Raw genomic sequence first — 23,641 nt, 5'->3', positions numbered from 1 at the left:
TTTAAATTTATATCATTTCTAATATATAATTTTAAGATTTTAAATAAGTTGATTGATGAAGTTGTGGCTCCACCATGTTGAAAAAATTGCTAGAGCTATCTCACTTTCAACTTTTCATAGCTAATAAGATTAAAACAATTTTATAAATGGGAAATGAATGGAATATGACAAAAAAAGGGCGTCCACAATATAAACACAAATTAGAGTTTGACCATTTTGAGATGTGAGTCATGATGTGACAAGACACGCATGTTTTCTTTGTATATAAAAAAAGAAGTTGGTTTTGATTACAATGGAAATTAGCTGTTGTTGGGTATAACATAGAAGAAGAAAGAGGAGGAGGAAGACATAATGTCCTCAAGAGTCATAAACTAAAAATAGGGGAATAGTTTAAAACCGTCCAAGTTAATAGAGTAGGAAAAAAAAAGGCTTAAAATTGGAAGGCGGAGCTAAGATTTCTCCGAGGCACAGCTCAGCTTGTAAACCACAAAAAAAAAAAACACCCAGGGCATAGGTTAGAATATAGGATTGTTTACTCAATTTCACCAACTTTGGACCCTCTTCATTCAATCCTTTTTATTACTAAATCCTCACCAACTCTTCTATTCTTGGGATTTTACGCCAACGTATCGTGGTGGCGTTTGTCCCCTCTTTTTTCTCAACTCTCTTCATCCCTCACATTTCCTTCCCCAAAACGAAAAACGAAGGTAAGTCAATGTAAGGCAAAAAGGCCCGATAATAAGCTCATGCAATCAAAACTCGTCATTTCTATTGAAGCCTGCCTTATCTGCTTAGACACCATTTCCACGTTGTAGCTTGCAATGGTAATGGGCACGCACATAGCTAGGCTTGTGCGCATGCCAAATCCCTCGTTATTTCTTGCACTTGTTCTTTTCTTATCGTTGGTCCGCTACACATGCGGGGCTGGTGGTGATACGGAGACTGAGAGTCTCTTGACGTTTAAGGACTCGTTAACAATCGCATCGTCTCTTAACAATTGGAATGCTTCCGTTCCACCATGTATAGGAGATATAGGGAATTGGGTTGGTGTTCTTTGCCATGACAGTAAAGTTATCGGTTTGCAACTTGAAAATATGGGTCTAGCAGGGACGGTGAATATTGAAAGTCTCGGGGCATTGCATGAATTGCGCAGTTTAAGTCTCATGAACAACAATTTTGATGGTAAATTACCTGATGTGAAGAATTTAAGTATGTTGAAGGCCTTGTATTTGTCAAACAATCGTTTTTCTGGGGAGATTTCCGATGAAGAGTTCCATGGGATGCTATCCTTGAAGAGAGTGTTTTTGGCAAATAATGCTTTTACTGGTAAAGTTCCTAAATCGCTAACCACCTTGCCTAAGCTAGCCATTCTGAAATTGGAGGGGAACCAATTTAGTGGCGTAATACCTGAATTTTATGGGAAGGAATTGAAGGTGGTGAACCTGGCTAACAATCAATTTGAGGGGCCTATTCCTGAAAGCTTAAGCAAAATGGGTGCAAACATGTTCTCAGGTAGCCACAGCACGCATGCATATCATGCATGCCTTTACTCGAGATATAATAAAATAAAGCCTTGATCCGCTAAAGGTAATTGGCACCTATTTATTTATGTTATATATTTGTTGTGATGCAGGGAACAAAAATCTATGCGGGCCACCTCTCAAAGCATGCGGCATGAGCCCTCCGCCTAGTTCGCCATCTAGTCCTAGCGGCCCTCCACACAGCCCCCCTGTACCCACGGTTAAAAAGTCATCGACTGCTCTAACGATTGCCCTCATTGTGGTGTCTGTAGTTTTACTGGCGATTATTGCATTACTTGTTTTTTGTCTCGTTCGGAGGAGAGGAAGATCAATATCATCAGAGGAGGAAGCATTTGTTAATGAGTCAACTAAGCCGCCAGCAAGCGATGAAGGGGAAAAGAAAGTTCCAGAGACTTCTACTACTATTCATGTGAAAAGGTCTGAGCTAATATTCTTGAACGAGGATGTCCAAAGGTTTGATTTGCAGGATCTGTTAAGAGCCTCAGCTGAGATTCTTGGTAGTGGGAATTTTGGTGCTTCATATAAGGCTATCATAGGGAAAGGTGAAGCAGTGGTGGTGAAGAACTATAAGCAAATGAATAACGTTGGCAGGGAAGATTTCCATGAACATATGAGAAGATTAGGAAGGCTATGTCATCAGAACTTACTACCTATATTGGCATATTACTATAGGAAAGAGGAAAAGTTATTGGTTTCCAAGTTCGTAGTTGATGGTAGCTTGGCCAGTCACCTTCATGGTCAGATTCCCATCCTTTTAACTTAAAGTTGCTAGCTACTACTTACAAATTATAGTCACTAACTCTATTTTTGTGTGGGTGGGTGCAGCCAACCGCTCTGAAGAGAAACCTGGTCTTGATTGGCAAACTCGGTTGAAGATCATAAGAGGTGTTGTGAAGGGTTTGGTATATCTCTACAACGAGCTTCCTACCCTAGTTGTTCCACACGGTCATCTGAAATCTTCCAATGTGCTCCTGGACATGAACTTCGAGCCACTTTTATGTGACTACGCATTGAGGTCGGTGATAAACCAAGAGCAAGCTCACTCGCTGATGACTGCTTACAAATCACCAGAGTATGCGATGAATGGTCGCATAAGTAGGAAAACCGATGTCTGGTGCCTGGGAATACTCATCTTGGAAATCTTAACGGGTAGGTTCCCAGAAAACTATCTGACGCCAAGTTACGACAGCAAAACGAATTTAGCGACGTGGGTGAACAAGATGGTGAAGGAGAAGAAGATCAGTGAAGTGTTCGACACGGAGATGCAAGGAACGAAGAACTGTAAAGGTGAGATGATAAGCCTATTGAAGATCGGGTTAAGTTGTTGCGAAGAAGATACGGAGGCAAGACCAGAGTTGAAGGAAGTAGTGAAAGAGATTGAAGAGTTGAGAGAGGAAGATGATGACGACGACGTCTCTTCCACCATAGGCGAAGTGAATGCAGTTATCTCCGGGGAAAACGGTTTGAAGGATGAGGAATCCTTCTTCAGTCGTTGAGCTGTGAGATGATGAAGGGGAGCAAGCACACCTTGATGAATGTAAGAATGGATGTCCCAGCTATGTCTTCATGAACAACATCATGGTCCGTGGGGAGCTAGCTCTCTCCATATGTAAACAATGAAAACTTGGCTGGGCTGTAACTCCAGACATGAAGCCTTCATACATTTCTAACATGGTGAAGAAACCCAAAAAAAAAAAAAGAAAAGCAAATATTTGATAGAGAATTCTTTTAAATGGAAAAAGAAAAAAAAATACAAATACAAATATTTGTTCCTAGCTTTTATTTGTTATATTAGTTATTCTAATAACTTTCTCCAATAATTTCTATAATAACATAAATTAAAAGCATAATAAGCTTAATTAATAAACAAATATGGTTCTTCGACCTATGTGAGGTTTCAGGCTTACATATCTTCTTCTTCTTCTTCTTTTTTTTTTTGTGTACCATGTTAAAACTTAGAATTTAATAATCATTTTATTTTTCACATAATCTGTTTCCTTTATTTTATAATATTATTATCACAATCAAATTGTGAATGCTTATGATTCTTTAAAATCTATATCATCCACATCAACTAATAACTTTATTAATATTATTAATAATATATTAATAATATTAAAAATAAAAAATTTAGCTAACGTTTTATTGTTTCGACAAACATTAATTGAGTTGCTCACAGTTCGAAAAGGCATGCTGATTTCTTTTCTTTTTTAGAAAAAGAAGCCAGCTCACGCTTATTATTATTATTGGATTGTAAAAAAGTATCAGCAAAAAGCTAAGAACAATATCCAAGTATTGTTCAATTTTTCTTCCTCTTCAATAAAATCTCACATTTTACCTTAACAACTAAATTATTGCATTCCTCAATTTTATTGTTATTAAATAGATATTACTTGAAAAATAACTAAATTATTACAGTTAATTGATCTTAAATTTATATTAATAATTAAATTATTGTACTCTTTTACTTTAATCGGTGGTTGAAGGTTCGATGTTTAATCTAAATATAGAATAAGTTTAAAATTCATGGCCAACATCTATTCATTTAATGAGCCTACAAAATATAGAGAATTAATTATTAGACTCACTTGATAAATATCTTAATAAATCAAACATATATAATTTATATAAGAAATTAAAGCCTCAAATGACTAAATGGAAAAAGTTGGTTGTTAGCAATTTGATAGTAGCATTTCACCACAATAATAATCACAACATAAAATACCCTAATACTACTCTAATAATTCATATTCACTAATACCAAATGGCGGAGTCAGAAAATTTTTGTTGGGAGGTCGGAATTAAATTATATATTTTTACGATAGTAAAATACAATTTCACTATTTTAATAGTCTATATCTTTATAATTTTAAAAGTTTAAATAAAATTTTTATAATTTTTAGATGCCAAAATGTCAATATTAATTTAAAATTTTATAAATTATAAAGAGTTTTTATGGAAAATTTCGAGGCCATACCAACCCCCCTCCTGCCACTATCAATAATTTTAATACGATCAAGTTTAGTATCAAACTCTCTTATTATTTTTCCATCAAATTGCTATCTAGTAAGTATAAGTTTATTCTATAAATTATCCTTACACATATGAATAATGATTAGTTATCGTGTATTGCTAAATAATAAACAATATATCTCAATCACAAGTTTATTTTAATTCATTAACACTTCTATTTATATCTACTCGATAATAATTACTGACCATTATCTTTTTTTTGTCTTGTTTTTAATTAGTACAAATTAATAGTGACTTTAGATAGACGGTATGTTTATCTACGGTTAACGTAAAAATAATGGTGGCGATGAGATTAGATATTATAGCGTAAGACAATAAGTAAGTTAAATACACCGCACTCAATCGTCTATTCAAACCCACCCTAAAGCATATTATTATTTTCTATAATTCGCTCATGGTAACAGAGAGAGGGGAAGAAATATATGCCTCAATTTTTTTAATATTCTTTATATTCTTCGTTTTATAGTTCATGTTTGATGTTCGTAGTTATTTTTCCAATAATATTATCTCTAAAATTCAACCCTAAAAATATACCTTATTATTATTCATAATCATTTGTTGGTTAATATAGTCCTCCATTTTTAATTATTGTAATGTTGATTGATTTCCGACACAAATTTCGGTCAAAGGGTTCTAATTATTGAGGAATTTATTTGACAACCAAAATAGACAAAAGCTAAAACAAGGGAGCTGTTAAAAAGAAGATAATAAAAGGTAATGCATGGTCAAAATCAGAATTTTGATGCCTGCTGTAAAGGGGATTAGAGGAAAAAAGAGAGGTTTTAGGCCTCCCAAAACTAGTTCTAAACTTCCCTTCGGATAATAACAAATGATGATCCGTTAGGTAGTTTTTGTCAACAAAAACTTGAATCTTCATTTTGCCATTAAAACCTGGGTAACTAAATATTCATTTTGTTTATTTTTTTTCTAATTAAAAACACTTTGAAAAACCAGCTAGTTTTGTTTTTCCTTGGGTATTTTTGTCTTCTTTTATTAAGCTTTAAGGAAGAAGAAGAGAAAATAAAAAAAGAAGACAGCAAAATGTGGCATCCAAAGGGACATAGTACAGTATCAAAGAAAGGGGGTGGTGGTGGCAATGGGCTGGTAGCGGTAGCCATTGATAAGGACAAAGGGAGTCAATATGCTTTCAGATGGGCCGTTGAGCATCTTCTTTCCAAAAGCCAAACTGTTGTTCTTATTCATGTTAATAAACCCTCAGCCGGTGTTAATGGAGCAAGTAACTCTCTGTCAAACTCTTGGTTCATGTTCCACGCTCCAATATTCTTATTTAAGTTTACCCTGGTGCAGGTAATGGTCATGTTAGCGAACCCGGCACCAACAAGCAGATGAAGGATAAGCTATCTAGGGAACTGTTCCTCACCTTCCATTGTTTTTGTACTCGAAAAGACGTAAGTTTATGAAATCGAATGCAACCCTTTGAGCAATTGTGACGATTGCTTTCTTTCATATCAAGTATATATCATCGCGGAGCCTAGTAGAGGCCCAGGGTAATGCTCCTAAAGTTTAAAATTTTTACAATTTAACCATCCGTAGGTATGCTAGAATAAAAAAAAAATATGAACATGTTTTTATGATCTTTTTTCTTCCTATTCATGCCTAGTAAGAAAAGAAGAAAAAAAAAATTCTGTCATTTTTCCTTCAAATTTTAAATATAAGGTATGTTTTTCTTCAAATTTTTCATAGATTTTGAATCTTTGAAGTTTGTTTTATGTATATGTATCAATAGTTTTTTATTTTTCAAGTGTATTAAAACTTATTTTGAATCTTCGCAACAAAATGGAGAATGAATTTCTTATGGATAATATTGTTGTTTATATTGAGAGAAATTGTTAAAACTTTTGATTCAGACTTTATATTTAATAATTTTTTTCCTTGAAAGAACATTGTGCACAATTTTCAGTAATGATATGCTATTTTGTCTTAATTGTTCTTTTTAAATAGGTTTTATTACTCAAATAATGTGAAAAAATAATTAATTATCAAAATAGGCACCACACCAATTATTTACGAAAATGAGCAAAATCTACAGTACCCAGTTGGTGCCGTCGACGTGTCAAGCGACACTCCCAAATTTTCCAGCACATCATTCGGCCATCATTATCTTTTAAAAGAATGTTTTTTTTTTGTTGGTTTCGTCACAGTGTTAGGCGGCACTGGTGTATATTTGGATGAACATGAATTCGGTTTTAAAGTTTGGGGCTTAACTGTGAAAAATATACTTGTTTTTGGAGGACCAAATTTGGTTGATTTTGGATAATCATGAATTGGTCAATTTGGGTTGAATCGATTGTTGTGCTGGAATATTACTTCTTTTGGATCAATTGTTTTTATGTTTAAATCAATTATCATGTTAAAATATTACTCCTTTTAATTAGATTGTTTATATATTTAAATTGGTTATTATGTTAAAATATTACTTGCTGAAATGATTGTTACCTAACATGCCTAATTTTAATTTGATCTCCTTATAATTAATATCCTGGCTGCAACAGATACGTTCTCTTGATATCATACTTGAAGGTTCAGATATTGTAAAAGCATTGACGGAATATGTTTCTTACGCTGCAATTGAGAAATTGGTTCTTGGTGCCCCTTCTCGAAGTGGATTTATGAGGTATTGGTTAGATAAGAACCCAATATGATTGGTTTTGCAGGAGAAATCAGATTTTAAACTTTAAATTGCAACAAATCTGTCTGAAATGAGAAACAAACGTTAATAATGAGCTTTTGTGTAGCGAATGTAATAGTTAGGGTAACATCACCACCTAGCCTAGAGTAAAAATTAAAAGAATGATGGCGCTTCTTCAGCACTGAAATTCTTTGGCGCTTCTTCAGCACTGAAATTCTTTCTTATCCAAACGATGGTTATGCAGAAAATTCAGGGCCGACATACCGACCTGTGTATTGAAAACTTCACCGGACTTCTGCACTGTATATGTCGTTTCCAAAGGAAAGGTCTCTTCAGTACGAAACGCGGTTCGTTCAGTACCGTTCGCCTCCCCATTACTTGATCAAATTAAGAAACCTGAGAGCGTTAGCCCTGGCTATTCTTTGAGCAAGATCTCCCTGAATAGTGCTACTAGCCAAGGAAAAGGAGGTTTGTGTCCCTTCCACACTAAAAGTCCTTTCAGTCTAGTTTTCATCTACATATCTAGACTTGCTGAAGGTGTAACATCTGTTTGTCGACCATGCAGCTGATGGTAGGTCAATGACCAAGCCTCGTACTTCAACCGACAGCAATGCCAGGCAAGTCTTGAGAAATAACCCTGATACACAAATCGAAGTTGGATGCAGTTTTAAAAGAAATTTGATTCTTGTAGGAAATGGGATGAAAAATAAGTTGTAATCAGTACGAAGATATTTGTTTTATGATGACATGACCTTGCTAGTGAAACTAACCATCGTGTTTATAAAATCAGGTCACCGATCTACGGCCCAAGAGCCAGTCTTCAGAAAATGTTTGGGGATTTACCAGAATCGGATACTGATATATCATTTGTCAGCTCAGACAGAGCAAGCACTGACCGTAGCTCTTCTTCGTTCTTCGATTCATTCCTTGATTCTAGGCGATTATCAAACAGCACGGAACAGAGCTTAGGATCAATGCGTTTAGGAATGAGGTGGCCTGACCGTAGTTCTCCACGTGAGTCCTTATCAGGATACGATAGTGGAAGATCATCTTGTTCATCTCAGCATCCGGTACGTTAATCACTATCTCTCATTTTGAAGACTAGTTTTATGATAGCCACCTGCAGGTTCCATTCATCTCTTATCATTGCACATAAAAGATGCATGCCAAAGTTTAAGCACCTTGAGTACAGAACTTGTGTGTTTGTTTTAACCTCCCTCAATAAGTTTATACTAACCATTACCGGCACAAGCAGGACGAAGTCGAAGTTGAAATGAGGAGACTAAGGCAAGAATTGAAGCAAACAATGGACTTATATGGTAATGCATGCAGAGAAGCACTTACAGCAAAGCAACAGGTACAAGCATCAAACATGTCATCTTGTTGCACCCCTCCTTGTGAAATTTTCTGAATCGCAGAGACTTTTTTACTTTAGGCAATGGAGCTGAAACAAACCCAAAATCAAGATCGAAAAAAATTGGAAGAGGTACGACAAGCGGAGGAAGCTGCAACGGCAGCTGTAGAGCAGGAGAAAGCCAGGTGCCAGGCAGCCATAGAAGCAGCTTTAGCAGCACAGAAAGAGGCAGAATTGAAAGGAAGAACGGTTGCAGGAGGGGAAATACTAAGAGAAACAGCGGAAATGAAGAGGATGTTGGAGATTCTATCCCAAGGTAATGTCAAATACAGAAGATACACCATTGAGGAAGTTGAAGAAGCAACAAATAACTTTGCCCTTTCTCGAAAGATCGGAGAAGGAGGTTATGGTCCTGTCTTTAAGTGTAACCTCGATCATACACCGGTAGCGGTTAAAGTTTTACGTCCAGATGCTGCACAAGGTAGATTACAGTTCCTGCAGGAGGTGAGAAACAGATAATATAATTGAATAAAAAGATTGATGAAAGACAAGAATTAGTTGAACTTGATGCTGTTGATTATGATTGTGCAGATTGAAGTGCTGAGCAGCATGCGCCATCCCAACATGGTACTACTTCTAGGAGCTTGCCCAGAGTATGGGATCCTAGTGTATGAGTACATGGGTCGGGGAAGCTTAGATGATTGTCTATTTAGGAAAGAGAACCACCACCAAGCACTGTCTTGGCAACACAGGTTCCGAATAGCTGCAGAGATTGGAACAGGCCTGCTTTTTCTCCATCAGAGAAAACCAGAACCAATTGTGCACCGTGACCTGAAACCAGGCAACATATTGCTGGATCAAAACTACGTGAGCAAGATCAGTGATGTTGGGTTGGCGAAGCTAGTTCCTCAAGCTGCAGAGAACATGACACAGTGCTGCGTAACATCAGCAGCTGGAACATTTTGCTATATAGACCCGGAATATCAACAAACAGGTATGCTGGGGGTAAAATCCGATTTATATTCCTTAGGGATCATACTCCTTCAACTCATAACAGCCAGGCCACCAATGGGGTTGGCTCACTACGTGGAGCAAGCAATCGAGAGAGGCACGTTTCATGAGATGCTGGACCCTTTGGTATCCGACTGGCCAGCTGAAGACACCTTGTCACTGGCGAAACTAGCACTTCGATGTGCGGAACTGAGACGGCGAGACAGGCCGGATCTGGGGAAGGATGTGTTACCAGAACTGTGTCGGCTGAGAGAGATTGCTGAAGAGAAAATGACCGGTTCCTTTTATGCTGCTTCCCCTATGTAAAGCCAAGCTCCTTTTTCAAATGAGAGCATTTGAAATTCTGGAGCATAATTAAAATAATAACTAGTTCTACAGTATTACCAAAATTGTTTCTCTTGTTGTATCATGTCCTCCGTAGTCCCTACCAATCTTTGAAGAAGAAAAAGATATCACTTTTCAGTTTCATTCGTTGTTTTATTACTGGAATCAAACCTGCTATTATTATTATTATCATTATTTATTATGGAAGGTGATGATGGATTACAGCGGTTTCAACAAGTCCAAATTCCTAATTCAATTATTGATATATTGTTTTAAATTTTAATTTAATATATTTTTGGTTTATCAAAATCATAAATATATATAAATTTACTAAGATTTAATTATATATTTATTTAATTATTTTTATTTAAGAATTAAAGTGATACAATGTGTAAATATTAAAAATTAGAAAGCGATAATAAAAATGAAAAATATCTAAAATGTTAATATTGAAAATTTTTATTAGTTGTATTTATTTTAGCTAGACGGTTTTTCTACTCCAATAAATAAACAAGTGGAGCCAAGTTTATAAAAGCTTTGCGCATGGGCCCATTAATGCCAAAAAGAGCAAAATGGGCTTATTAAATTAAGAGAAAACCCCACTCCCCCAAACCCGCCCAAAACAAAATTATACCTCCAATCAGCCATCTCTGGCTGTCCTATCCGTTCCCAAATCACTTCCAAAACCCCCAAATTTTGTAGGGTTTTCATCAGTGCTTCCATCATTTGTAAGGTAAAATGGAACAACCTGCGGCACCAAATGCTGTTCCTCAAAAACTTAGTGACAGAGACAGCAGCAGCAAAGCGAAGAGAAAAATTCCAACACCCCAGGAGCTGATATCCCATTACCAAAACCAAGGCCTCGATTCCCAAGAAGCTTCCATCAAAGTCATTGAGGATCTTCAAAACGTGGTGATGAGGGTCGTCTCCTCCAACTCCAAACCCAAGAAAGACAAGTTCTTGATCGAAACTTCCAGAAAGATTGACAGTGTCAACACCAGGCTTGCTGTTGTTGACATGAAGCTCGACTCCAAGCCTGGTTATTTGGAGACTTTTGCAATTGGGGTTGCTTCTGGTGCTGCTTTTAATGGAATTTGCAGTGTTCTGCCTCATGTTTTTGAGGGTTTCGCTCAGATTTGGTCTTCTGTTAGGACTGCTACCAAGCCTTCTTCTTCTCCTTAATTACATTTAGATTAAAATTTTCAAGTCACAGTTTTTTTTTTTTTTTTTTTTGGCTAATCCTGGTTTGGGAATTTGAATTAGAGTACTTCAATGCTACTGAATTTGAGTCAAATTTTAGAAAAGATAAAACATATTGTCAGTATGTATGATACTGTGTGTTATTATGCTTAGAACTTTTGCATTTTATTTTCAGCATTACATCATCATCAGAGTCTTTCTAGAGGTAACTGAAGCTTTACATAGTATAGGATTAGAATCCTTGTATATAGGATTAGAATCCTTGTATGAAGGGGAATTTGTAGAATGGCTGAAAAATAAGAAGAATGTTGAAAATATGCATGGCGACAATTGATCTACCTAAGAGGCAAATAATGATGGTTCTATTTTATAGTAGAGCTTCCGGAGTAGTTAAGCTTCATCCTTCACAGCTTACATGAATCAAGTACTTGGATTTATAAAATAATACTAACATTTGCATTTGTAATCTATGATTGGTTTATACATTTCTTGAGTGGATTTAGAAAAGGTTTCCGCCACACTTATGGTATAGATTTCCCCTTTCACCCAATATATGCTTCAGCTTGGATATGTAGTGATTTATGAACTCTTTTTGTTTAATTTGAACCTCTGTAGTGATTCCCTTCTTCTTTTGGATGAACTGTGAGTTTACATGGTTTGAAATTCGCTTCTTGAATTGCCTATTGAATGAATTTATAGCCGTGCCAACGTTTTTCAAACTGATATTATTCTGCCAAACTATTGCATCCCCCCCCGGCCAACTACCACCACCACCCTTTTTTTGTTTATGATGCAAAATATTACTAAATACTAAAAAAATAATTATTTGTGTTGGAATTATGAACTTACAGCATTTCTTTTTAATAAGCTCCTCAAGTCTGCTATTATGCATTACAAACATGGTCTTTTTTAAAGCAGGCAATATAAGCCTCCATTGTCTTCCCTGTTGTTGTACCCTTTCAAAGCAGCTTCTTAGTTTCAAGTGATGATCAGTGGAGGCCTACAATGGGTTCGCACACAAAAATGTTGAAAACAATTCTTAGCCACGTCAGATGGTAATCCATAATAGGCTTATCCCGGATGAAATTTTTGCACTTGCATTATTTATATGAATAAAACACAAAATACAAACGTTAAAATTAAATTAATTAAAAAGAACACATAAGAGTTATGAAAATATTCACCTTAAATATAAATTTATCCTCTTTAAGAGTTGATTAATTACTAAAGGAGGAATTTAGTTAAACTAGTATAAAACTAAATCAATTTTATAACTAGCTTTATTTTTATACGATTCATATATTAATTATTCAATTTTCATAATTCATTTTTATTCACATTAAACCATTTCATGTCAAACTATAAGTAAATTAGAATCATATAACTAATTGTGCAATGAAAAACTTTAGCCCTTAAACGTTAATCATATTAAAGAAGACTAATAACAAATAGGCGTTTGTTGTAATAACTATTAAGTGATAAGGGAGGGATGAGGCAAACCCCAACATAGGGCATGGTCCATATATATTTGTGGTGGAAGGTATAATGTTTTTTTTTTTTTTTTTGGGGGGGTTGATTTAATTTATAATTATAGCATTTTGAAAGAGGTTTTCTCGGTGAGGCATACAATCTTTTCTTGATTTGAATAAAAACATGTATATTAAATAAGTAAATCTCTTTCTTTAGCTAGTTTCAATTAAGAAAATTATCTTTCTTATTTTTATCTTATTTTTCGAATAGCTTTATATCATGCATGCGTAAAGAATACATGGATAGAATCAGGTCAATAATATTATTTCATGCACGCATGCACGCATGCATGCATTCAATATTAGTTCCTGACTCCTTTTTTTTTACATTTAATTCAATTCAATATTGCATTGGATAAACTGTATGAATAGGTTAATGTAAACTAAATCCGGAAGGTTGTTTTTAATAATATTATCTCCTATTTCAAATAGTTATGAATCGTAAAAATATAATAAGACAGCTACAAACGAATTTATTTCGAAGATGGCAACGACACCAAAACCTTCTAACTAGAAGCAATTACAAGTCCATGTCAAAGAATTCGCTGTTGATGGCCAGAAAACTATCAGATGGACGTACCCAGGGTTCAGGACATGTCCCTAAAGGCTCCATAGCAGTCTATGTAGGGCCAGAGCTCCGTCGGTTTGTGATTCCGACAAGTTATTTAACAATGCCGGAATTTAGAGATTTGATGGATATGGTAGCAGAGGAATTTGGATTCCAGAATACAGGAGAACTACAAATTCCATGTGATGAACAATATTTTGAGAATATATTGCTTAGATGCGCCACTCAATTGAATGTCTGATAACAAGGAAATTGACCATTAACTTCATATTCTCATTTTAATGAGTTTGGCGGACTTAGTATTATAAAATTACTAAAATCTTATTATTTTTTATTAAGTAATAAATATTATTTTAAAGATATCTATTATATTGTATTTTTATAAAATCTAAAATTTTATATAAATTCATTGTCTTAACTTCATCATTTCAATTAAAACTATTTTAAAATTTGTTACATTAATTTTTTATCTATACTGTAGATCTACCATAACCTAATAATAATGAATCTCTTAGATATTTGCTTAAGTCTTAAAATTATACTACTAGCTATTGGGTCTCATTATTTTTTTTTAAGTTTACAAGTAAAATACAAAAAAAACTAATAAATTAAAACAAACTAATTAAACTAAAACTCATACATAACAACATACAGTATAACTACGTATAATTGCATACGGTGCACCTCAAATCTAAGTACTCAAAAGTCAAAGTTTCCATCATCAACTGTGCTAATACTTGACAAATACCTCATTGGTCTTACTTGTTTTTATGTAAGTAAATTTTAAATCCAAACTAATATAGAATATAAAAATTAAATTATGTTATTAATTGTTATATTTTTATGAAAATTGTAAATTTAAACATTACAAGATATGTACTTTCTAAATTTTAAAATTTATCCCTTTTATATGTAGTTTATATTTTTCAACGAAATCATTCTACTTGTTGAAATTTTAGTAATATCAATGTTTAATCTATTAATTAAATTTTTAACAAATAATATATGAAAATAACAAATTAATGTAACATTGCATATATGATAAAATATTTATCATGTTAGATTTTAAAAATAATAAAATTTAAGACCGAGTAATAATAGAATTTAACCTAAAACATTTTACTACTTAAATCCAAGTTCTAAGCGTTTATCAAACCCAAACTTTTACTGAATTAAATATCCAGATTTAGTTTCATGTTAACTGATAAGTAGTACAAATATTAAATCCAAAGTTCAGAAACTTTTATTGTACCCAAAATAAAACTTTTACTAGCTTCTGAATTACATTAGAATAAATTCCAATCCTTAAATTTGTATTCGTGTTCACTTTTAGTTTATATCTAACTAAACTTTACATAAATTAATATTTTATTTGAAAAAAAACTTATCTGAAAACAAATAAAATATATATTTGGTACAATAAAAACAATTTTTAAAAACAATAGCTTTGTCATTTCATACGAAACTACTCATCGTGATCATATTATTGATAATATGCCTTTAAAAAATCAAGGATTGAGTTCGATAATCCATCTTGCAATAGAGGGTAGCAATAATTAATACCCAAATCAAACTTCTGGCTGAGGTATATCTATAACAAGTATATAACATGCATGATCAAGTTTTCATTTGAATACGCTATGTAATAAATAAAACAAAACTAAAAGTTAATCCTGAGGGCAGAAGTTGATAATCATCTTCATCGAGGTCACTTGGTGACACGGTAGCTCTGCATCATTCAGAATATTAAAAAGTCAAGTTTCATATGCTGTGAGAGATGAAGAACGATGTCTGACAAGCTGAAAATACTGGCATAGCCAGTCAAGCATAGCATGCCTCATGAAAACATCATTAACTAAAATCCATGGAATCAAGAAATACTCATCAATACCTTAACCCGTTTGAGCAGATCTTTGGCCTTAGCATCCTTGTTAAAGTGATCACGAACCGGCTGTAGATAAAGGATTCACAAACAAAATTAGTTCATAGGCATGTAAACAAAATAAGGTGTTCCACGACTGTTGTATGTAAGTTGCACCACTAGAATCATCGAACATAACATGAGAAACCGCATCTTTTACATTATTTAGCCCGCAGCGTTATAAAGCCATGACAAGATCTTTCATGAGTTCAACATTGACTAGCAGGAATATTATGACAAAGCTCAATGGCATTAAGCTTCCAACAACAGCAACTCAGATGCAAAAGATGAGAAGCCATGAACCAAAATGCCCACAAGCTACTCGTCTAGTGATAAAAAGACTTGTGAAGGAATCATGTACAAAGTCTGCATCAAAGTCCAGGGTTCAAATCCTATAAACCGATCCCCTTCTCCCAAATTTTAGTGTCCCAAAAAACATGATCACAAGCACAAAAACATAAAACAAAGCAACAACGAAAACAAGTCAAAAAGGATTTGTCTCATGCTACTCCATTCCTCCCAATTAGTTTGCCAACCTTTTGCTAGAATAACGGGAAAGACGGAACAGCATACTCATGGAGTGACACGGCATGTAGCTGAATAATCATTCATTCAAGAACTTTCCGTCTCGTTAATAAGCAAATTTTCACAAATTCTTGAAAATGTCATTTTATTTTATACTCAAAATTTATATTACCAACTTAACATTACAAGCAAATAAACTCATAATGTAATTTATACTTTCTCATCTTAATTTATTTCATAATTTGTTCATTTTGTACAAGTCTTTCAGCTCAAATAATTGTAGAAGAAAAATAAAGACCAAAAGGGTTAATTTATCTTTATCCAGGTAAATAAACTCTATTTAGCATGAAGAATACAACTTCAGAACAAAATAAGTCTCTCTCATTACATAATTAGAAAATAAAATGAAATAAAGTGTAAACTTAAATGACTACGCAAGGTCCATCAAGACATTACTCGGCACAATATTCGTTTTGGTATATATATACACTAAAAACTTTTTGACATATTTACCTACCCTTATACCAAGGGTCCTGTGCAACAAATTTAGCTTCCATGGATGCAGGATTATAACATTAAAAATAGGAAAAATAAAAATAAAATACAGAAGCTAAATGCAGTGTGTTGTTAAGGCATGCGCCTAGAACAAAAACATCTCAATTCAAACCCTTTTGAGCTTTGCACTTTTTAACAAACACAGTTGATGCTCCTAAGCGCCTTTTTTGGTAAGGTGAAAAAAGCTAATACAAAGCCAGTTGCAGCTAATTGTAGAGTTTAACCGAAAAATTTGTATGCCACTGACTGGAGTCAGTTGCAACAGGATAGTGCTGACAAGGTTTTAGATATTTTCTTCATGCATTACCTAGTTATTAACAGCAGAAACTAATGCAGTGTGTTGTTAAGGCATGCGCCTACGACAAAAACACCTCAATTCAAACCCTTTTGAGCTTTGCACTTTTTAACAAACACAGTTGATGCTCCTAAGCACCCTTTTTGGTAAGGTGAAAAAAGCTAATACAAAGCCAGGTGTAGCTAATTGTAGAGTTTAACCAGGATAGTGTTGACAGAGGGTTTTAGGTATTTTCTTCATGCATTACGTAGTTATTAACAGCAGGAGGGAGATAAAAGCAAAAGGTAAAAACATGCTTACCTGTAGTATCTTGTTTAAAGCTTTAGAAAGAGCAGGTTTCAAATCGCCAGGATGCAACCCTCCACTCTCATAGTCAGAAACAAGCTCCTCAAAATCCTTGTAAGTCCTGAATGAAATGATAAACACATCAGTGCTATGCCACACTAAAATAGCATGATAATAACAGATAAGAAATAGCTTGTTATACAAATAATAAAGTGAATTAAAGCCTAAAGGAGTTCTGAAACTTCCAATGTGAAGGCATAAGCATTAATTTCCAAAATGGCCCATCCATTCTTATTGTGGGATATAAGTGAAAAGGTATGGAACCACTAACTTGCCACCACCATTGTCTGCATTGCGCTCCACCCTGAACTCATTAAACCATGGGAATATGATGTACTTGATGTATTCCAAACACGGATTGCCCTTAACAATTTTAGGGGGGCAGTATGCCTTTTTTATTTTCACATTCACTTCTGCCTGTATCACAAATCATAAGAAAGTATCAGTACATGACTCAAAGATTCTGGACACTCATCAGACTCTGAGTTCTTTTCTAGAAAGGCAACCCAGATATTATTAATCAACCCAGTCAAAGACAGACTACCTCCTCATCTTCCATGAAGATTGATGATGATGGATCACTTTTGGACATTTTCTCCTGTCCTTGCTGGAGACCAGGAAGCATATCTGCACATCATGAAAACCAAGAGCAACTAAGATAAATAGAAAAAGAAAATGAGCAAAAGAACCAAAATAGATATTGAAGTAGGAAAATACGATGAGACAAAATAATTGGTTTGTTTTTTCTCTTAATGTCATCGCAGTACTCTCTTGCAAGCACATTAACCTTCCTTTGATCCATGCCTAACTGGCAAATGTCCGCCTGTCCACATAAAGCAATTACAGTAGTTTTAGATAAATAAGAGTTTGAATTAACATTATAACCTACAAGAAAACATAGAATGTACACAAGCAAGGGTACAGCTTGTAAAAAATAGTCCAGAATGAACTGCAGAAAAATGGAAGGAGATCAATAGCAACAATGCTGGAGATCCTTAACAGTTGTTCTCTACTTAAACTGTCAAACTTAAAATAGCTATGTAGAGGAATATAATAGTACATTTGGATCTTCAATCAGAAATTGGAACTTTCCTTATTTGGACACATTGAGAAAAAAATCCAATTACTCCAACAAAAGGATACCAAATGATGTCCTAATGAAAATTCTCAATTAGGAAAAGAAAACGAAACAATGGATATCACTTAGAAAATACACCTAATAAGCATTTATATGGTTAAGAAATTGAGTAATTCATAGAAGTAACTTGAAACAGAGTGACACTCGCACTTTTATTGATATTTACTTATAAATCTACCTAAAGTTCTCTAAAAGCCTCGGAATCAGGAAAGGATAAATCCAAAGCAGAAGCACCTTAAGGAAAAATATGTCAGCACACTGCATGCATGGGTAAAGAATTTGGGCAGCTGACAACTCATCTTGCTCACTACGGCCCATAATTTGACAACACCTAGAAAAACACATTTTGTATTCGGAGTCAACAAAAGAATTACTACAAATATTAATAAAACAAAGCAAAAAGATCTTATTAGCCCCACACCTCATTATCCTGGGCAGCTTGTTTCTGCGAGCTATATCCATCACAAGTGGCCAATACTCTGATGCCCTGGAGTTAATTTCATCTGAAGACCACAAGAATTCAACCTTTTCATTCAGGTCCATGCCAACTGCCTTCCAGATTTCAATCAAATACTGTCCAACTACTTTGATTTTCTTCAAGTCACCACCCATTTTATTGTTTAGCTGTGCAAACCAATCTGCAATCCAGATTTTTACTCTACACCCAGCAGAGGTCAGTTTGTTAACATTTATTGCCTTCATAACTCCCTGTTTACCACAAACAACAAAAGAAAATTCAGTGGAAGAGGGAGAAAACATTTAAAAAGAAACACAATAAATCTAATGTAGAGCCACAGTATATGAATAAACAAAGTGAATGAAAGAAGCATGTTAGAACTTAGATCTGAAAACAAATGCAGCAAACAGCATAAATTTATTGAAAGGGAAATATGCATATATCAATTGTTAAAAAAAGAACAATTAAATCATTAAAATAGATACGAAGAAGCTAAAACTTTGAAGTCAAATAATCAGAATAAAGTTAAATTGTCAACTTTCAATCTGTTATGATGTGTTAGGAATAAATAAACAAACCCAAAATTAGCTTTTCTGTATAAATCAAATCCATCAAAGAGTTGGTTCAATTCTGAGATTCAATCCCTACATCTACAGAGAATTCAATATAAGAGGACTAGAAATTTTTGAGGGAAAAAATACTTAAAGATTCTAAAAATGAAAAAAAAAAAGGAAGTAGAATACCTGAGCAATGTGCATTCTGCCAGAAGGCTCGAAGCCATCATAGCAAATGGGTTCAGGTTTGTGATTTAGAAGATTTAGCAGTTCATCCTCTTGAATACATTCTTCCCCTACACTTCTTATAATCTTAAACTTTTCTTCTAAACTCATCCTGAAACAATGATTTCAAAATATATAAATATATTTACTCGATTTCCATCTATAAAGAAACAGCAAAAGAAAAAACTAAAATTACAACGAAAATGACTCACTGTGGAGTTGAAGAGGAGGAGGGAGGTTGAGAATCGACGGAGAGAGACTGCATGCCGGAGGACGGTGGGGTCTGATCCGCAGGAGATTGGTCCGCCATCGGTTCAGAGAGTACTGCGACGGCGTTGGCAAAGGGTTTACAATACAAAGTTGGCTAATCCAAATTTTGGTATTACCCTAGTTTCTCACTTTTTTAATGTTTTTGGCTATCGTTCAAAACAAAATGTTTTTGGCTAAGTGCGTGCAGTGCAAGTGTAATCTCGTCTTTTTATTCGGCGGCTTCAACACAGACCGTTGGATAAATAACCATCGTTAAAAAGTTTTAGGTTAAACTGTTAAAATAGTCACTTTTGTTTACCTCATATTACATTTTAGTCACTTATATTTAAAATGCTACATTTTAATTATTTATGTTAACGTGTTGTAACATTTAGTCACTAGGTCGTTAATTTCTGTTAAAGGTATAACGGTAAGCTCACATGGCACATTAAATCATCATTTCAAATAAAAATTTTAGGTTAAATTATATAATTGATTCCTATATTTTTTCATTTTGAGAAATTTAATTTTTTTCTTTTATGTCTTTTTAACTTTTCTTCTTTTTTTTCCATTCTCTTCTAGTTCTCTCTTTGTTTTCTTCCATTCTCTATCTTTTTAATATAGTTTTTCTATATTTTCTATATTTTCCTTTTGTTAAAACTTTTTTATGTTCATGAAAAAAATGCAAAAGTTGAAATCAAAATCAAACTTCTTTCGCATATTCTCACCCTATAATTATAAACTCTCATTGTCCATTATCGCTTTAATGAACCAATTTGGATCTCTCAATGACCTAGTCAGACAAGCTCGCCTCACTCGAATATGTCGTTAATCGTGACTTGTGGTAGTCCACTCTCAACAAAGTTTCCTGAGCCCATTCCCTTAACGTCCAAACCAACCCTCCATGACCACCTTATTTATCTTATCTACGACATTCTCGCACTCTCGAAACTACATTATTTCATGGATTCTTCAAATGAGCTTTACACTCTTAATGATTAAAACGACCCCCATACGGAACTTACCCTTAACTTTATCCAAACTAGTTTGATTCCATACTCCCTTTTTTTCTTCGATTCATCCATGCTCGACTTCCAATCAAGCTTACTTGGGAATATCCAAAAAGGTTTAGATTAATTTTATCGTTTGCTTAATTTTATTCGTTAGAAAATGAAAGAAATAATCTACACGATTTTATAAAAATTTGGAAAAGAAAAAAATTATTTTGAATGTAAAGAATTCAAATTATGTCTAGATTTGATTAAGGATATGATTTTTATATTGATTAGTTATATCCAATTCTAGTTTCAAAATTAGGTTATATTCAAATCGAGTTTTGATTAAGAATGATTGATATTCAATTTTCAATGAAATTCAATTTATAAATCATGTGAAAGAAGCAAGGACTTGGTTTATTTGGTGGACAAATAATATATTTTTGCAGTGAAGAATACGAGAAGAGAGAAGAATAGAGGGGAAGAAGACAAGGAAACGAAAAAAGAAAAAGAAAAAGATAAAACTGTTAAAAAAATATAAGTATAGGGATTAGCTTTAACAAATAAAAAACATAAAAAAAAACTACGTCAAAAGAAATTGAGAAGGGAAAATGTAACATCCCCTACCCGTATCTGTCGCCGGAATAGAGTACGAGGCATTACCGAGAAGCACGAAACACTTACAGATAATTTAAATACATTTTCATAACAATTTGTTTCGATTTCATACTATTTCATATTTAAGCTTTATTCACTAAAGTATTTGAAATATCATTTTTATGCAAATAGCACACATGAAGTACATAATTCTATAATTATGAATGAACACATTTATCAAACATATTCCATGTTTTTATATATATCATAGTTTCATATTTCCATGTATCAATTACCATCACTTCCTCGTATTTCAGACAAATACGTGTAACAATTCATAAATATGCAATTCATTAACTCTTCCTACCAATTACGATTTAAATTGCCAAATCACTTATTGAGCTCAATTTCAATGTTCACTAAAATTTATCATATAAATTTTGATGTACGATTCATCAATAAATTCCATGTACAAATATCATCATCTTATATTTCCACATACATTTGCTTTCCACATTTATGAATTCAAATAGCATATACAATACATACCAATGTATTTCAAGTACGTTTTCATGATATTTCATTTCGAACTCAGATTATTTCATACTAGAAGTTTTCTCATTAACTCATTTGGAGTACCAATTCATACGGATAATACACTCAAGGCGTAGAAATATATAATCACAAATGAATTCATCCATCAACCAAGTTTTATGCTCATGTCTCATCGACTCGTATTTCCTTATGTCACATAATTCCATGTAATACTTACCAAACTTCTTCAAATTAGTGAACATCTTACGGAATTGAGTACTTCGTTTTTTTCGATGCTATAGTTCAACTATGGTCTTACACATCTTTACATAATGATGCCATAGCCCAACTATGGTCTTACACGTAATCACATATCTCACTGATGTCATATCCCAGATATGGTCTTATACAGTAGCATATATCACACCGATGCCATATCCCAGATATGGTCTTATACAGAAATCACTTGTCACTTGTAGCCAAAGCTACCACTATTCACTGATCAGGTAGTTGGTGCTACCATTTTTCACTGATCAGGTAGCCGGAGCTATCACTTTTCACTGATCAGGTAGCCGAAGCTACCACTTTTCACTAATTAGGTAGCAGAAACTACCACTTTTCATCGAAAGGTAGTGAAACTACCACTTTTCATCGATCGTAGTGAAGCTACCACTTTTCAGTTGTCATTTGCCATTGATCAGATAAGTGTAGCCGAAGCTATCACTTATCACTTTCACTTGTCTTTAATCAGATAAGTGTAGCCGAAGTTATTACTTATCACTTTCATTTGTCATTGATCGATAAGTGTAGCCAAGCTATCACTTATCACTTGTTTCCATGGTCCAACCATGGTCTTTTCCTTCAATTCATCTTGTCACCGAATGAAATGCTCAATTTGATCATTTATTCAATTTTCATGCTTTTACATTATTCACGATTTTATCATCAATACATATGAAATAACTTATCATAAAATTCATAAAATTAACAAATAATCACTAAAATTTAGCCATATAAACTTACAAGTTCAATTTTTGTATTATAACGATAATCATAATTTCATAATAAATATTCCAAATAAAACATTATATCATTTCTAATCCAACACTCATCGATTATAACCGGCATGTGATCAATTTATACACGAGTCATTCATATATATGTATATTTTTCCTCCTCCTCCTCTCCATCCACATCCTTAGTATAAACAACACACTTGTAAGTAACATTATCCATAATTTTCATTATCTACTTATGTGAATATTCAAGCTATCCATCTGTGTCATAGTCACTAAATTATTTTTATCTTGAGCTATAGAACTCCAAATTAATATCCTATAATTTTCTCTGAAACTAGACTCATATACCTTCTTACCATAAAAATTTCATAATTTTTGGTTGGGCCAATTAATACAGTTTATTCATTGAAGTCTCCCCTGTTCTGCTGTCTGACAGTCCCGACCCTTCTTCACTAAAAATTAATTATCTTCTTGTACAGGATTCGAATGATGTCTTCATTTGTTTCTCTTGAAAATAGACTCATTCAGGATTCTAAACATATAAATTTAAGCCCCTAATTATTTTTATCCAATTTTTTATGATTTTCCAAATTCAGAACAGGGGAACTCGAAATCATTCTGACATTGTCTCACAAAAGTTATTGTATCTGATGATTTACAATTCCATTGCTTACATAATTTCTTTTATAAGAAACTAGACTCAATAAGCTTTAATTTCATATTTTATTCATCCTCTAATTCGATTTATATAATTTTTAGTGATTTTTCAAAGTTAGACTACTGCTGCTGTCTAAAACAGTTTTAGTGCAAGATGTTTATTTTCATTTTGCCCCAAATTTCACAATTCATACAATTCAGTCCTTGCTCAATTAACCCCTCAATTAAGATAATTTTCTCAATTAACACTTTTTCTAGACATTATAATTTATCTCATAATTTTTGAAATTCAGAATTTCCATATGAAACTCTAACTTCAAACTCTTTTACAATTAGGTCCCAAACATTCACTTTCTATTCAATTC

At 33.7% G+C, this 23,641-nt stretch overlaps 4 protein-coding genes across 4 annotated transcripts; 3 read left to right on the top strand and 1 right to left on the bottom strand.

Moving 5' to 3' along the window:
- Window positions 1-511: 511 nt before the first annotated feature.
- Window positions 512-3,412, top strand: LOC108451498 (pollen receptor-like kinase 4). The gene is made up of 3 exons (XM_017749182.2): window positions 512-1,512; window positions 1,634-2,278; window positions 2,367-3,412. The coding sequence occupies exons 1-3, from the start codon at window positions 822-824 to the stop codon at window positions 3,035-3,037; spliced, it is 2,007 nt and encodes a 668-aa protein (XP_017604671.2). The 5' UTR covers window positions 512-821; the 3' UTR covers window positions 3,038-3,412.
- Window positions 3,413-5,283: 1,871 nt separating this feature from the next.
- On the top strand, window positions 5,284-10,150 carry LOC108451500 (U-box domain-containing protein 52-like). The gene is made up of 9 exons (XM_053027835.1): window positions 5,284-5,811; window positions 5,883-5,983; window positions 7,088-7,209; window positions 7,469-7,692; window positions 7,790-7,841; window positions 8,015-8,294; window positions 8,480-8,581; window positions 8,660-9,082; window positions 9,170-10,150. The coding sequence occupies exons 1-9, from the start codon at window positions 5,616-5,618 to the stop codon at window positions 9,893-9,895; spliced, it is 2,226 nt and encodes a 741-aa protein (XP_052883795.1). The 5' UTR covers window positions 5,284-5,615; the 3' UTR covers window positions 9,896-10,150.
- Window positions 10,151-10,522: 372 nt separating this feature from the next.
- On the top strand, window positions 10,523-11,719 carry LOC108450323 (uncharacterized). Its single transcript, XM_017747885.2, has one exon. It carries the CDS (start codon window positions 10,652-10,654, stop codon window positions 11,093-11,095), a length of 444 nt encoding a protein of 147 aa, XP_017603374.1. The 5' UTR covers window positions 10,523-10,651; the 3' UTR covers window positions 11,096-11,719.
- A 2,937-nt stretch (window positions 11,720-14,656) lies between these two features.
- Window positions 14,657-19,712, bottom strand: LOC108453623 (tyrosine--tRNA ligase 1, cytoplasmic). Its single transcript, XM_017751840.2, has 10 exons — window positions 19,438-19,712; window positions 19,190-19,337; window positions 18,411-18,697; window positions 18,224-18,320; window positions 17,569-17,674; window positions 17,396-17,478; window positions 17,123-17,268; window positions 16,807-16,912; window positions 15,102-15,161; window positions 14,657-14,939 (listed from the first exon to the last, which is right to left on the bottom strand). Exons 1-10 carry the CDS (start codon window positions 19,533-19,535, stop codon window positions 14,919-14,921), a joined length of 1,152 nt encoding a protein of 383 aa, XP_017607329.1. The 5' UTR covers window positions 19,536-19,712; the 3' UTR covers window positions 14,657-14,918.
- Between the last annotated feature and the right edge of the window lie 3,929 nt (window positions 19,713-23,641).

The sequence above is a fragment of the Gossypium arboreum genome, chromosome 5, assembly GCF_025698485.1.
Source record: "Gossypium arboreum isolate Shixiya-1 chromosome 5, ASM2569848v2, whole genome shotgun sequence".
In the NCBI taxonomy this organism is placed as follows: domain Eukaryota; kingdom Viridiplantae; phylum Streptophyta; class Magnoliopsida; order Malvales; family Malvaceae; genus Gossypium; species Gossypium arboreum.
This window is presented reverse-complemented; position numbering and strand designations above follow the sequence as displayed.

What these genes read in the sequence shown, in the direction of transcription:
- LOC108451498 (XM_017749182.2), top strand. Translation starts at nt 822, where the DNA reads ATGGTAATGGGCACGCACATAGCTAGGCTTGTGCGCATGCCAAATCCC. An exon ending in GGGTGCAAACATGTTCTCAG is followed by an intron (nt 1,513 to 1,633) that starts GTAGCCACAGCA and finishes GTTGTGATGCAG; the next exon opens with GGAACAAAAATCTATGCGGG. An exon ending in CTTGGCCAGTCACCTTCATG is followed by an intron (nt 2,279 to 2,366) that starts GTCAGATTCCCA and finishes GGGTGGGTGCAG; the next exon opens with CCAACCGCTCTGAAGAGAAA.
- LOC108451500 (XM_053027835.1), top strand. Translation starts at nt 5,616, where the DNA reads ATGTGGCATCCAAAGGGACATAGTACAGTATCAAAGAAAGGGGGTGGT. An exon ending in TCTCGAAGTGGATTTATGAG is followed by an intron (nt 7,210 to 7,468) that starts GTATTGGTTAGA and finishes ATGGTTATGCAG; the next exon opens with AAAATTCAGGGCCGACATAC. An exon ending in CTTGTTCATCTCAGCATCCG is followed by an intron (nt 8,295 to 8,479) that starts GTACGTTAATCA and finishes CGGCACAAGCAG; the next exon opens with GACGAAGTCGAAGTTGAAAT.
- LOC108450323 (XM_017747885.2), top strand. Translation starts at nt 10,652, where the DNA reads ATGGAACAACCTGCGGCACCAAATGCTGTTCCTCAAAAACTTAGTGAC.
- LOC108453623 (XM_017751840.2), bottom strand. Translation starts at nt 19,535, where the DNA reads ATGGCGGACCAATCTCCTGCGGATCAGACCCCACCGTCCTCCGGCATG. An exon ending in TCCTCCTCTTCAACTCCACA is followed by an intron (nt 19,338 to 19,437) that starts GTGAGTCATTTT and finishes TCATTGTTTCAG; the next exon opens with GATGAGTTTAGAAGAAAAGT. An exon ending in ATCTGCTCAAACGGGTTAAG is followed by an intron (nt 14,940 to 15,101) that starts GTATTGATGAGT and finishes TGAATGATGCAG; the next exon opens with AGCTACCGTGTCACCAAGTG.